At 30.6% G+C, this 14,730-nt stretch overlaps 3 protein-coding genes and 1 long non-coding RNA gene across 9 annotated transcripts; 1 reads left to right on the top strand and 3 right to left on the bottom strand.

Annotated features, from left to right (window-relative positions):
* Positions 1-696: 696 nt before the first annotated feature.
* On the bottom strand, positions 697-1,359 carry LOC146958654 (G-type lectin S-receptor-like serine/threonine-protein kinase LECRK4). Its single transcript, XM_085752399.1, has one exon. It carries the CDS (start codon positions 1,357-1,359, stop codon positions 697-699), a length of 663 nt encoding a protein of 220 aa, XP_085608525.1.
* Positions 1,360-1,450: 91 nt separating this feature from the next.
* On the bottom strand, positions 1,451-2,381 carry LOC146958653 (G-type lectin S-receptor-like serine/threonine-protein kinase LECRK2). Its single transcript, XM_085752391.1, has 2 exons — positions 2,085-2,381; positions 1,451-1,942 (listed from the first exon to the last, which is right to left on the bottom strand). Exons 1-2 carry the CDS (start codon positions 2,379-2,381, stop codon positions 1,451-1,453), a joined length of 789 nt encoding a protein of 262 aa, XP_085608517.1.
* Positions 2,382-3,737: 1,356 nt separating this feature from the next.
* Positions 3,738-7,657, bottom strand: AO1 (amine oxidase 1). Its single transcript, XM_085740189.1, has 4 exons — positions 6,458-7,657; positions 5,655-5,768; positions 5,010-5,548; positions 3,738-4,063 (listed from the first exon to the last, which is right to left on the bottom strand). Exons 1-4 carry the CDS (start codon positions 7,622-7,624, stop codon positions 3,910-3,912), a joined length of 1,974 nt encoding a protein of 657 aa, XP_085596315.1. The 5' UTR covers positions 7,625-7,657; the 3' UTR covers positions 3,738-3,909.
* Positions 7,658-12,487: 4,830 nt separating this feature from the next.
* LOC146958651 (uncharacterized) lies at positions 12,488-14,359 on the top strand. Of its 6 annotated transcripts, none has more exons than XR_015021256.1 (6): positions 12,488-12,734; positions 13,073-13,136; positions 13,520-13,554; positions 13,855-13,929; positions 14,031-14,081; positions 14,238-14,359. It is a non-coding gene; the product is annotated as an uncharacterized LOC146958651 (long non-coding RNA). The 6 variants fall into 6 exon arrangements; XR_015021264.1 differs by having other exon boundaries at positions 14,289-14,343; XR_015021229.1 differs by having other exon boundaries at positions 12,489-12,734; positions 14,031-14,082; positions 14,262-14,351.
* The last annotated feature ends 371 nt before the right edge of the window (positions 14,360-14,730 follow it).

Here is a 14,730-nt window from a genome sequence, read left to right as displayed (position 1 = left end):
ATGTAATTTGTTTCACTAGCAACTTATATATAGTTTCTGGTTTTTAAGCTGTTCTTTTTTCAGAAAATGGATTATGCTTGGGTCCAAAGAAACCTTGTCATCTATGACTATTGCAATGATTCTGAACGTTTTCCAACTTTAATATTTAATTTTGTAAAAGCATATCCCATATAACAAATGAAGTTTACATGGTTTGGGAAGAGTGTGTAAAATATCTATCAATGAACAAATTGAACGGTGATTAATTTTACCCCAAATGAGTTTTTTAGATATCCACTTTTGCAGTGATAGGTGCATTTTTTAGCCATTCTGGTGCCAGTTATCCCATTGTCCCTCTAACATTTGTGCTTGTTCCACTTCTGTCTTTCATTAATAGCTTTGCCATTCCAAAATCTGAAATTTTTGCCGTATAATTTGAATCAAGAAGAACATTCTGCGGCTTTATGTCGCAGTGGATTATCTGAGGGTCACACTCTTCATGCAGGTACATCAAGCCTCTAGCAATTTCAACAACATTTTTAGCTCTATGTTCCCAATTGGTTTATCTTTATCCTCCTCCTTAAAAATGAAACTTGATAATGTTCCATTTCTCATCATTTCATACACCAGAAGACGTATAATTTGAATCAAGAAGAACATTCTGCGGCTTTATGTCGCAGTGGATTATCTGAGGGTCACACTCTTCATGCAGGTACATCAAGCCTCTAGCAATTTCAACAACATTTTTAGCTCTATGTTCCCAATTGGTTTATCTTTATCCTCCTCCTTAAAAATGAAACTTGATAATGTTCCATTTCTCATCATTTCATACACCAGAAGACGATGATTCTGCTCGTTGCAGAAACCTAACAACCTCACAAGATTCTTGTGATGTGTCATGCCAATTACTTGAACTTCATTAACAAATTCCTTTTTACCTTTTTCCTCTACATTTTCAAGTTTTTTCACAGCAACCTCAACTTGTTCACCCTCCAAGGCCAAAACACCAAAATAGACCGTACCAAAACCTCCACGACCAAGTTCGTTTCTGAATCTGTTTGTCGCTTCTCTCAACTCTTGGAATGAAAATGCCTTTAAGTTGATGTCCACAGGCTTTGGCGGCGTCTCTTTCTTGATAAGATAGCCAAATGTGGGATGATAATATATAGCTATAGTTGCAAACACAACAGCAAGCATAGAACATGTTGACACGGCTACGATCAAAACGACTCGAGAAGGTGAATCATTTTGATCCTCTTGAAGAATTTGAGGAACTTTAATCAGTGTCACCCTATTGCTAGTTTCAGGTATGCTTATTCCTGCATTTAAAAGAGGTGTCCTTTTCTTATAACAAACTGAGTCAATCAAAACAGCAGCCATGCAGAAACAATCATTCATCACTTTGTTACTGCAACTGTCCAAATCAGATGAATCTATTCTTTGTAAATAAAAAAATATGCTGTTTGGTATATCAGCATTCTGAATTTTCACCACTGTGATGTTTGATGCAGAGGAATTTGCATTTACAAATAGCATTCACTGTGCATGGCTGTGTTATAGCCTGCCATATAACTGTCCAGTGGTTTCCACTCTCTTTAAGATAAATCATCTGTTGAAAATTTCCACGGTCGTTGATCGTTGCTCGATGATAGTAGTTTTGAACTGGATTAGGCACTTCTATGGTCATGTTAAATATGTTGTGTGTGCCATTGACAGCATAAATAAAAGCTGTTATGTTGTTGAAGATAAGTCTTACACTTGTGTTGGAAGTAGTTGAAGTATACCAGTAACCAGGATCCGAATACCGAAATGCTGATATAACAATGTTGCCATCGGATTTTTGAACCTCTAATTTATATTGAGCAGTTGAGTAATCTTCTGTTCCATTTGCATTGGAAAAAAGCATCTGACCCATGTTCAAAATTTGGCCTGGTAGAATAGTATCAGTTGGTGAATCAAAACTCTGCCAGATGATTTTTGAATGAGAGTTTAACAAGACGAAATTTCCATTATCTTGCATCATAGCAGAAGTTGCATTTGTACCATTGTATATTAGAACTGAAGTTTTATTTGTATGTTGCAGTAAAAGTTGGCCTTTTATTTACTGTGAAATTAACTGTTGAGCCGATTCGAGCTGGATCATCGCGGTTTGCAGACCAAACCAATGTTTTCTGTGGAATCTTATCAAACCAAATTCCAACAAGATAGTTGGAACTAACAAGAGGGTAGAACCCAAATGCAAAATCTCCAGAGGGTGATTTACATGATGAATTAGTGCCAGCAACAATGCTGGAGCCTAATTCAATAGTATTATTATGATTACTGGTCCTTTGAGCTCTAGAAAAGATGAAGAGCAAAGAATATGCAATGAAAGAAGCAAGGAATTTAGTGGTAACATTCATATTTTTGGAAGAAAAGAGAGAATTGTGGGAAAGACTAATGAGTTGCTGTTGGAAGATGAAGCTAAAGTTGTAACTATAACCGTTTTATATGCATTATAATCATCGTGATTAATTGGAGAAGAGTCTTTTCTTTGGATTAGGACAGTGCATGGAAGAAAAAGGTTTAGATAAGTCTAGAATTCTTGCCTTTCAGAAAAAAAGTCTTGAATTCTTTGATTGAAGCAATCAAAGTTGACTAGTAGTAGTGGAGTAGTATACCATTAGAAGACGTATAGAATGTAAATTGTAATAATCTGGTAAAGAGCTTGCTAGATAACTTTAATTAGTGAGTAAAAAATAGATAATTTTGATTAGTAAAGATTCAAATATGCATCTTGAGTCTAAACTCAATTACGTATACAAAATGCAGCCTAATGGGTTGATGAATTCAACTTCTGAAAGGTTGTTTGATATTGAATTTAGACATTTTTTCAAATAAGTTGTTAGTGCATGGACTTTTTTGTCACATAGAAAATTCAACATACATAACAGTGCCTTCATGCTTAGAAAACCAAATCAAACCCCAATTCTGTTTAACAATTTTACTAGAACTAGTACCAATAACCTCATGTCATGGCTATCGCAAACAAATGTCAACCTTCATGGATCATATTTTTATAAATTAAAATTTTAGTTTAAAAAAGACACATGCAGGAAAAGAGTTAATAATTTTAACAAATATTTAAAATAAAATTTATGTATAGTTTGTGAGCAAAAGGACTGGTGGCTCGTCAATCATTCATGTATTCTGGTATGTTATATACTAGTACTGTTTTTATATGGAAGCAAATTCAAATCAATCTCTTTTTCTTTTTGAGAGATTTTTTTTTACAAATAATAATTGTGCTGATGTGTAAGATTTCATGTTAAAATTTTAATTTTTTAAACCCCAAATTCAGTAAAAAAAAAAAAAAACTTGTGATCATATAATTATCGTATAAACATTTGGGACATTACCAACGAAAGGAGTCCAATAGAAGGAAGGGTTAGTAACATGAGGAACTATGGTTTGAATCTCGGTCGAAAGAGGTATTCACATTTATTGTCCAATGTACGTTAAAAAAGATTATCTCCAAATGAAAAGGAATGTACGGAAAATCAAGAAAAAGAAGAAGAGAACAAACATTTGAAAAATCTAATGATTGGACTCAAGTGTCTAATGAACTTTAGTTAAAAACGAATATTAGACAAGAGTCAAAGTTCAAATCCTAACTCAAAATATTATTAAAGAAACTAAAATGAAATATATTACCGATATCAAATAAGGAGTGTCCGAATAAACTTAGGAAGAGTTTATAAAGTTACGTTACACACGGATAAACACCAATGAAACATAATAAAACAAGATATACATCTACACTTTATAACATTAAAGAACAGTATAAATAATAAATTTTATCATCTTGTGTATATTTGAACATATATATGCTTGCATTAAGCTGTACTTTTTGTTTTTTTTGGTACAGAAGCATTAAGCTGTACTTTATACTCAAAGCAATGGATTGCTTTCGAAAAAGTTAGCTGGCCTGAGTTCAAAACCACCCTGAACTGTTGGCATTACTGGAAAATCTTCTTGATAAGGAACATGATGGATTCCAACTGTGTGCCACAGCACTATGTCTGTATTCTCAATTTCTCTGTTCCTGTTTGTCCAATTCAAAGTTCGGCAATAGACAGAATTTGATTAATAAGCTGAATTTTTCTTATTTCATTAAAAATATTGACCAAGAAGACAACATTTTTTTTTTTTTTTGACAAATAGAAGACAACATATTATACAGTATAGTATTTTTGCTATACAGACAAACTTTCACTAAATTCTTTTATATCCTAATTAAGTAGAATTACCATAAAGATGAAAATTGAAGTAATAAAAAAAAATTGAGGTGTTAGGTTAGTAAGAGCTTAGTCTTACCGAGTTCGTTCGAATCCTCTCTAAAATATTTGTAAAATGATCATCATTGCCACTTGAATTAATAAAATTTCCCCCTTCCTAATTTTTTTATTAAAAAAATCCTTACCCAATTTAAAAAAAAAAATTGATACATAAAAATATATCATTTGTTTTTTAAATCTTTATAAAAATATTTTTAAGTTTTAATAATATATCACTTTTTACTTTTATACTCATTGTTTTGTTTCATTCTCTTCAAAATTTATTCCATTGAAATAAGTCCATATAATATGTAGAACTTATCATTTTAGTCTCTTAAAATAAAGATTAAAATGAGTACTACAAGAATCAATTTCAGTAAGAGTAAAATTTGTAGATCTAAAACAAATCACTAATTATCTAAAATAAAAAGTGATATTTTGTATTATTTTTTTAAAAGAATTAATATATAAATCTACAATTTTTGGTAAGACTTTTTTAAAGAAATATTTTTTACAAATACCATATATTTATACAATTTTGAGTTTGAAATTATGCTCATCTCTCTTCTAATGTTTGTTCTCTCTCCCATTCCAATAATATCTATAGTAAAAGTGGTATACGGTGTTAAGATATGATGTACGGGAAAGACTCGAAACACTCGAAATAACACAACTAACTTTTTTAAATGCTAGTAAAGTAAAAACAAAAGTTACCTCTGGCTCCAAACGGCTAAGCCATCATCTCCACGGCTCCTATCAGCATAGAACCCTCCAGCCCATCTTTCTGACTTATTATAGGGAGTAACCCACACTTGATACTTTGTATAAGAAGCTCTTCTTTGTGGATAATCATCATCATCCAACAAAGAAGTAACCGGTTGTCCACTAATCAACCGGTAACCCACTTGATTACCTAACTTTGTCAGTTTATTAGGGTTAACTATTAATAGCTCAGTTGGCTCTAAGCCGAGCCTAATTCTAGCCTCAGCTTCCCTCTTGGCAGCTTCTTTAATTACCGTCCAGTAACTCTTCCTTGGTGTTCCAAACCCACTTGCTTTGACCTTTTGCAACTTTGCATTGATGAAAGAGTTTGCATTATCATCAATGTCAAGGTCAAGATAATATGTTACAAGGTGATCATGATAATCAGCTATGGTATTTTCTGCCACTAAGGTTCCAAATGCTCTTTCTTTTATTTGGTTTTTATGTGTGTATGGGACTGCTTTCATTTCTAGTACACCTGTTAGAGCCACCTATGCATATGACAATACAAAACTATTTAGGAAATTAGGATAAGTGCATTTTGTAAGGTCTTTCAAAAAAAAAATCTAAGGTAAAATTGTGGTACAAGAATTTTACCCCAACTTTTATGCTGCCACTTTTCAGGAATTCCCAATCAAGAATATAATCGTAGTTACCCACAGTAGCAATCATTCTGACCACCAGAGTTATATCAGCCTCTCCATCTCTTATCTGCAGAAAAATACATGAAATGTGTCCAAAGAAAAACAGCTTAAGATCCTTTTTGGATAAATAATTAAATCAAGCACTTATAGCACAAATATTTATTGTATAAATGTTTATGCATAAACCATTTTCTTAACAAAAAATAAAGTCAAATTGGTTTTATATAAGCTGTAAAATGTTTTATAAATTATCCTAAAGAGTTTACGAAAATAAGTTGAAAACAACTAATGAACATGTTATAAAGTAATTCCATAAACTCTCGTAAAGTCTCATAAGTTCCTATTCTAATAGAAATATATCAATCCAAACAGATTATATATTTCAAATAGCTTCAACAACAATTGAAAATGAAGATCTACTACTCCTTTCATCCCTAAATATAACAGAATTTGTAGGTTTTTCTTTGTCTTTTTATAGGACTTTTTTTTCTTTCAAAATTTCAACTAGATTAATTATTTTTTTTACTAACAAACCTTTAATTAATTATGTTACATATTTTTCTACATGTAATAAATATTATTATGAAAACATGAATTAATTTTCCCTCCTAAATAGAAAACATGATAAAATAATACCAATTGTCTATCAATTTAACATCACTATCAACTTTATTAATTCCCGTATTTTTGTCAATAAGATCATATATTTAAAGTCCAAGGGAGTATAGCAAAATATAATAATATATGACACCTTACCAATTTTGTGGGATTGTTGATTTCCATGTGTCTCCAAGCCACATTACCAGAATTCCTCTCAAAAATGCAAATAGCCCTTGGCACTTGTTGCACCTCTCCATTAGGACCCGCCATAAAACCATCCATATACACTGCATTTCCCGGGCAATCAACCTTGGGTTGCAAGCTATCAGCTGAACGTCCAAAACCAAATTCCCCAACATCCATAAAAGTCCTAAAATACCATTCTAATGTAGGATCCATGTAAGGAACAAATGTCTCAGACACATGACCCCTATACATCACTCTCCTATATTTTTGTTTTTTATCATCAAATATAGAAGCAGTTGATATAATCATTCCTGCTCTAGCATTAAACCCTACATGAAAAGCCCAATTACCCCATTTCACTTCATGGTCTTTTATGGTAAATCCAATATTTGATATGTTACATGTAGCAACTATTTTAGACCCTTTACTTGAAGATTGAAAATTTGTACCTTCAGCTTTAGGCATAGGTACCCTGTATCTATCATTATACATAATAATCTTCATTAAATCAACATCAACTAGTAATGTGATTCCTTCAATAGGCCTTGCCCAAATATTTACTGATTCATCCCTATAGAAGCATGACACTTTAAGGGCTCTCCTTGTGATTTTTTCTCCATACCAACCAATTGTGAATGGTACACAAGAAATTTCAGACAAATTTAAGCCCCTTTTGGCAATTGACTCTTTGAATTTAGAATATGTAAGAGGCAATTTACTAGCTTTGAAAAGCTCAATGAAAGTAAAAGGAGGGTATCCGTGACCTTTGTAGATTTTATCTGATACAATTGAACCTTTTGTTAAGTCCACCACTAGCTCATGGGTTTCACCTTTGGCTCTAACAACTACCTTGGCTTGTCTAGGAATACTAGGCTTTTGTTTTGTAGTAGATGACAACCACTTTAGGACATTGTTTTTGTTTGGTTCTTCAACATCAACAAAATGATAGGTAATATTAGGAATAGCGCCAAGGTAAGATTGTTGAACTATATGTCTTGTTTTGTTTATTTCAGTTGGAGATAGAGGGTCTAAAGGGTGAGAATAACTATTAATGAAGCTGAATTGAAGAAAAAATGCTAGAACTAGACATTGTGCAATCATGGTTGTTGCTTTATCAAACCTTGATGCTATGGTCATGTTTTATTTTTGCATATTATTCATCAGATATATGTTATGGCCTCCATGTTCTATTTATATATAGTACCAAATTTTGTGACACATGAAAATTAAGCTGAATTTTGAATGTATATTACTTTATTCCCGGCGGGTTCCACTGATTTAATGACCAAGTTAAATGATTTTGTAAACTTCCTTGAAGAGCACATAGAATTGAGATAAAAATTTTGCAGAATTTAAAACTATATACAGTAAATATAAACAGTTTTACTTCAATCATATTTTAATATCTTATGAACGTCATAATAGTACAAGTACTTATTAAAATCTGTTTATATAAACCAACAATGGATTGATCCAAGTGATAATGGACTTGAACCCTGAAGCATATGGTCAGAGATTCAATTCTTGACTTATGCGTATGAAAAAAATCTGGTTGAGAGAAAGAATCCACTTTGTGTGCTCCATAAGTTCTTCAACGAAAATTAGTCGCAGGTAAACGGGGACTTTGTAGTCAAAAATCAATTTGCAATACATTGTGATGAGATGATGAAATGATTCTTTTTTTGGCCAGAATGATGAAATGAATTAATTGTTCGAATGTTTGTGGGTGTATGCACCTTATCTCAACTCCTAAGTCCCTCACTCAATATCAATGATGAAATATTTTTAGTCATCTATGGTTAATAATTAATTAATTAAAATAAAAAACCGAGATCGTTGACTTAATTTTCATTGTTATGGAAAATTAAAGAAGGGAATAGTACAGTCTGTATATGTTTTTCCTTACGTTCACAACAAGAATAAATGATTAATTTGATTGCTTAACTTCTACAGTGAAACAATGTGATCATTAGCGTGCTAAGTATCTAATTACCTTTGACGACAGAATGTTATTCTTCATTAGCCAGCGAACCACGTGATATTTGAGTTTTTGAGTAAAACATCATCAAATTGGTTTTTGATTTTCTAGAGTAATTTCAAATAGATCATTGAGATTATGAATATTTTAAAAACATTTATGACTCTATCAAACTCTACTCATATCGATCTTTTTGAAAATCATAAACTAAATTCGATTGTAACTTTAGGAACCAAAAAAAAAGATCAAGCTATCAGCGATCGAAAAAGTCCTTAAGACCTACTACGTGTGTGTTAGCGGCGGAGAGAATTGATTTTGATAGAATTGATTTTGGTAGAATTGATTTTGATTAAAAATTGGTTAAATGTCAATTGATTTATGTTTAGATACATAGATGTAAAAGTGATTCTTATAAATTCATGTTGTTTGGATAGTTTAAATCAAAATTGATTTTGAATACGTAATTACCAAAATGGGTATTAATATCTATATTATTCATTGGACAAAGCTTGATTGTGGTTGTGATGTGTGAGGTATTGAGATTTAAACCTTAGAAAACTTAGTTCAATCATAATAAACAATATGAAATGAATAATTTGAATCCATAAATAATTATTTTGTAGAGCGGATCAATTAGGTGGATTGGATGGATATATCAGTAATTAATTGGTCCAAATGGCAATAGATTTAGCCCGTTTAAAATAGTTGTCGTGAGTTTGATCTCTGACTTTTATGTATGAAGAAAATTTAGTTGAAATGAGAGAACTCAACTTGTGTGTCTAACAAATTTTTGACGGAGATTAGCAATCGTTCAATTATGGTTGAAATTTCATATGTATGTCATTTTAAACCCAAAAAGAAAAAAAAAAAAGAATTCCTCAAAAAAACAAAAACCCCAAAAAAGGAGGATGGATGCAGATCAATGGATCATTACACCCCCGTAGTTTCCTTAAGTGTTTTTTTCAAAGCAAAACAAAACTAAATAAATACATAGAATAATTTAGACCACATTAAAAAGATAATAAAAAGAAGTGTGTACGTTTGATATATCGTTCATACATATATATACAACTAATTAGGATTGATCTTAAAGCAATCAAAGAAGACAATGACCAGATCAAACAAAAGAAAGAATGTTGCATTTTGTCCTTATGATGCTAAGAGCTTGAAGTTTCCTCGGAAACCATTGTAAAAATGACTATTAGTGACAGGTATCTTATCTTATTTACTAAAGCTTAACCCGTAAAGCTAACCCTAAACCTAATATTTTCCCCCCATTTTTTCCTCCACTTTTCTAAGCCATTGGATCTTGTGCATTTAGGCGCCATTCAATTTTAGCCATTGATCATATTTCATATTTATCTCTTCTATTTTCCGAAACAACTATTTCGTATTTATCTCTTCTATTTTCCGAAACAATTATTTCATATTTATCTCTTCTATTTTCCGAAACAACTATTTCATATTTATCTCTTCTGTTTTTCGAAACAACTATTTCATATTTATCTATAACCCTAATTTTCCGAAACAACTATTTCATATTTATCTCTTGTGTTTTCCGAAACAACTATTTCATATTTATCTCTTCTGCTAGATAGTGAACAAATCTATTTCTATTTATTTTTATCTATAAAAGTTAACCCGTAAGCTAATGTTAACCCTAATTTTAACCTAAACCTTAGGGGTTAAATTTCCTGTTTTAACCCTAACCTAAAGCTTAATTCCGGAACAACTATAGCCCTATTTTTTCGAAAAAACTATAGCCCTATTTATTTAAGAGATAAACTTAAAAATCGTATTACTACTATTAACGCTGATAAACAGATAAACATAACAAGCAGAAAAAAAACAAGCCACTATTTTGTTGCTCACACTTTGGTACCGTTTGGCCAGGCTTTTTTACGGTCTAAAAGCTCCTTTAAAACAAAGTTAAAATAAAGCTCTTTAAGAAAAAAGCTAAAGCTGTTTGGTTTCATTATTTTTTTTTTGTTTTAAAGTTATTTTTAAGTTAAAAGTTGTTTGACAAAATATTGTACAAAACTTACTTCTCGACAATTTATTTCACAAGCATCTCTCTTCAAATCATGCTGGGAACCTTTTTTTTTAATATTTATATTTCAATATGTTTTTTTTCTTTCATTTAATTTTTGTTGAACCGATCCATTTATTTTTTTTACGGAGCGTCCATTTAATTTTATTATCTATTTTTGAAGGAATTTATTATCTTTTTATCACTTATATATTGAATTTCAATATCGTTTAATTATCACAACCTAGCAAATATTTTTATTCACGTTGTCATTGAAGACACCAAATATTTTTATTCCGTTTCTTCAACCTCGAAAATATATACATATTAGCGATTAGAGTAATACTTTATGTCCGTCCGTCTGTTTGTTTTTTTTTTTATTACGCTAATGCATATAATTTTTCTTTAGTGTTGTGTAATACATACAATTATTTTTATAAAATTTTGATTTTAATTAAAAGTACAAGTATAGATGCCTAAAAAAATTATACTTATATATATTTTGCACATTTATATTGTAACAAACTATGCATATCTTTTTCTTATTAAAAAAACTAAACATATCTTTTTCAATGACACCAACAAAGTAACAAATATATTATCATATAATATGAATTCTTATCTTTTTGAATGACACCAAAAATATGGTATTCTTATAACAAAAATTGTTATAGAGTATAATTGGAAAAGAAAAAACCAACTATTCTCTTTATATATACACACACCATATACATATTACAGATATATTCTTCAGCTCCACAATTCTTTCACTGAGGCAGACGAACATATTATGCAACACTAAAAAAAATTATACGCATTAGCGTAACAAAAAAATAGACAGACGAACATAAAGTATTATTTTAAACTCTAATGTGTGTGTATATTTGCGAGGTTGAAGAAAGTGAATAAAAATATTTGGTGCCATTCAATGACAGCGTGAATAAAAATATTAGCGACGTTTTGATAATTAAACGATATTGAAATTAAATATATAAGTGATAAAAAGATAATATAATTCGTTAAAAAAAAGATAATAAAATTAGGGTTAATTATGTTTCTAGTCCCTATAAAATAGCGACCTTGTAAGTTTAGTCCCTACTTAATTTTAATAGCATTTTTAGTCCCTATAAAAAAAAATTTACTTATAATTTTAGTCCCTGCTAAAACAAAGTTTGATTAATTATCCTTAAACTCTTAAATTTTTGAACGATTTTTTTGAGACAAGATTAGAACACTATGAAAGGTTCGTTTACTAAAATTTAGAATTTTCTGACATGAAATGAATTAAATATGAATTTTTTAAAACGACAAAAGTTAAAGATAAAAAGTAATAAAATCTGGATGTAGAAATCAAATTTTGCAATAATTTTTTGCGGACGAACTTTTAGTAATGTTCTAAACATGTCTGCAAAAAATTGTTCAAAAATTTAAGAGTTTAAGCATAAATTAAACAAACTTGAATTGAGTAGGGACTAATACTCAGTGCAGAAAAACAAAATTAGGGACTAAAAATGCTATTAAAATTAAGTAGGGACTAAACTTACAAGGTCGCTATTTTATAGGGACTAGAAACATAATTAACCCATAAAATTAAATGCACCCTCCTTCAAAAAAATAATTAAATGGACCGGTTAAAAAAAAACTAAATGGAAGAAAAAAGCATATTGAAATATAAATATTAAAAAAAAAAAAAAAAGGTTTCCGGCGTGAGTTTAAGATAGGTGCTTGTCAAATAAATTTTCGGGAAGTAGTTTTTTGAAGTAGCATTCAACAACTTTTGGCTAAAGCTCATTCCATTCAATTTTATGCATTCTAAAAAAAGTACTTTTTTTTAATAAGTAACTTAATTGATATTGTGTTTGGCCTAACTTCTCCTTAAAAACGTAGAGAAGCTGAAAAAAAGCCGGGCCAAACGGTACCTTTATATGTATTACTCCTATTTTGTTTCCAAGCCATGTGTTAAACCTCACTATTCTTTCCGTCTCCCAAGCCATCTATTAAACTTCCTCACTGAATCTAATTCTCTCTCTCCCATAAGCCCTCTCCCACCGTTCTCTGTCTCTCTCCTCCATTGTCGTTCCTTTCTCTCTGTTTCCCTCATCTCTCCAATCGTATTAATGGTGTTTGTTGATTTGATTGTAATGGTGGCTTTAATAGGTTTCCGACAACATGAAGCGGCGGAGGGAGCTGGTTGTGGAGGGATCAGATTTTGAAGAACGGACAGAGGCTAATTCCACAAGGTAAGAACTGTGTACCCATTATTTTAAGAAACTGGTTTCAAACCCTATAAAAAAAAGTGGTGCCCAGTTTCACAAGTTGTGTACCCATTTGATTAAATCGTTTTCAAAGTTTCAATTTACCATTCCTGATTTAATCTTAAAAGTTCAAATCTATTAAACATAAATAGCTATTTGTTCTTTCTCAATTTGTTATTCAATTTTTTCTTTCTCGATTGGATATCGATTTTGATTTATGATTTCACTGGCAATTCCGTTGTTAGTTATATTATACCAATTCCATTTTGATTTTGGTTGATGATCCGTTGCGGATTTCAACTATTGATTTGTTTCTACTATAGGTTTAATACTGCATCATGCACCATGTTGCTATGGATGGGAGGACCAAGGCTGAAAGTTAGTGCAGTGAGTTTTTTGTATCTCTATTAATCTCTTTTGTGTTCATTATCTTAAAGTTAATTCTCAAATTTTTTGTGTGCATTTATCTGTTCATGCCAATCACCCTTTTGGTTCAATTTTATACAGATTTTTTAATGTGTTTTTGTTCTTACTTACTTCCTTCTCTTTTTATAATATTGAATATTATATTTTCAGTAGATTTGTTTCCTTATGTTTTCTGGCATTTAGTGTTATTTAATCACCCTTTGTCTATGTTTTTTTATCTTTAACTACTTCTCCTGTTACATGTTTGATTGAATGTCTCATTGGATTTCACTTTCAACACTCATGTTCTTTTGTGTTACAAATGATGTTGTTTTTAGATTTAAAAGTGACTCTATTTTTTGTAGATGGAAAGTCAATTGGTTCATCGAAGGATTTCCATGTAAGTATTTGTTAGTTCTCTCTTCATATTTTTTTTTTATTGAAATAGATCACACCAACTATATCTACATACTCATGAAGTGCATGTTTAATAGATATTGGGAACCAGATGGTGACTTTTGTTTAATTGTTGGTTATATATTAAACTTGATTCATTTGATTATATGCTCATTTGGTAATTTCCATTATAACTATTTGATTATATGCTCATTTGATCTTGGCAGATGGTGTATTTTGCATTCATATATGCATGAGAATACTTGGAAGTAACTTTTGTTTTTTTGTTTGAATTTTTTTCCAGTTTGATACCACCTCTAATTTCAGGTTTGGGAGATAGTGAAGAAAGTTATGTATACTAATATTGACTCATCTCAAGGTAGATGGGATTCATCTCAATGTTTTGATGATAAAGAAATTATGTTTTTGTATGTTTATTCATCTCACTTATATTGATTAATTATTTTTTGTTTTTTTTAGGTTCATCTAAAGGTTGGATTTACGTATTGTACCTCTTATGTCTTCACTAAGGTAATAATATGTTGCTATAATGTCTCTTTAGAAGCACACTAGGTTCATCTCACTAGCTTACCATTAGTGTTTATATGTATATCAGTTTGTTTTCAATTCATACAGCTAGGATGCTAGGAATTACCAAGTATAACACATGTTTTGTTTCATTTAAAGTTGTTTTGCTAATTTGGTTTCATGGATATATATATTACCGGAAAGCAAAAGAAGGTTGGTGTGCTCAAAGTTCCTTTCAACTTCTTGATATAGATATGAGGAAGAATTCAAGATTTTGAAGGTACACATTTTTAACATTAAAAGTCCAATTTTAATTGTTATCGGTCTTTGAAAATGCCAACATTGTGCTCACTCATCTTTTTTCTTCTTTGTATTTTCTACCTTTCACAATTGCTTTACTTTTTTTTCCAACGTTTTCTGTCAAAATCGAAAAATACTCGAACATGCTAAATATGCACCTAATGCTTTAATGTGGATATGTATACCTACTACAATCATCTGCCAAATCTGGAAAGCAATGCTTAATTTCTATTACATACATGTGAGCTCTGATTGACAAAAATAGATCTGTAACTACCTAATTGTCCAAAATTAATTTTAGGTTTCATGGTTGATGTTGGTTTTTATTTTTCATTTGTATTTGTTTAATATA

The sequence above is a fragment of the Medicago sativa genome, chromosome 1 (assembly GCF_051527215.1).
Source record: "Medicago sativa cultivar Bolivia chromosome 1, Bolivia_mono, whole genome shotgun sequence".
NCBI classification, from domain to species: Eukaryota; Viridiplantae; Streptophyta; class Magnoliopsida; order Fabales; family Fabaceae; genus Medicago; species Medicago sativa.
This window is presented reverse-complemented; position numbering and strand designations above follow the sequence as displayed.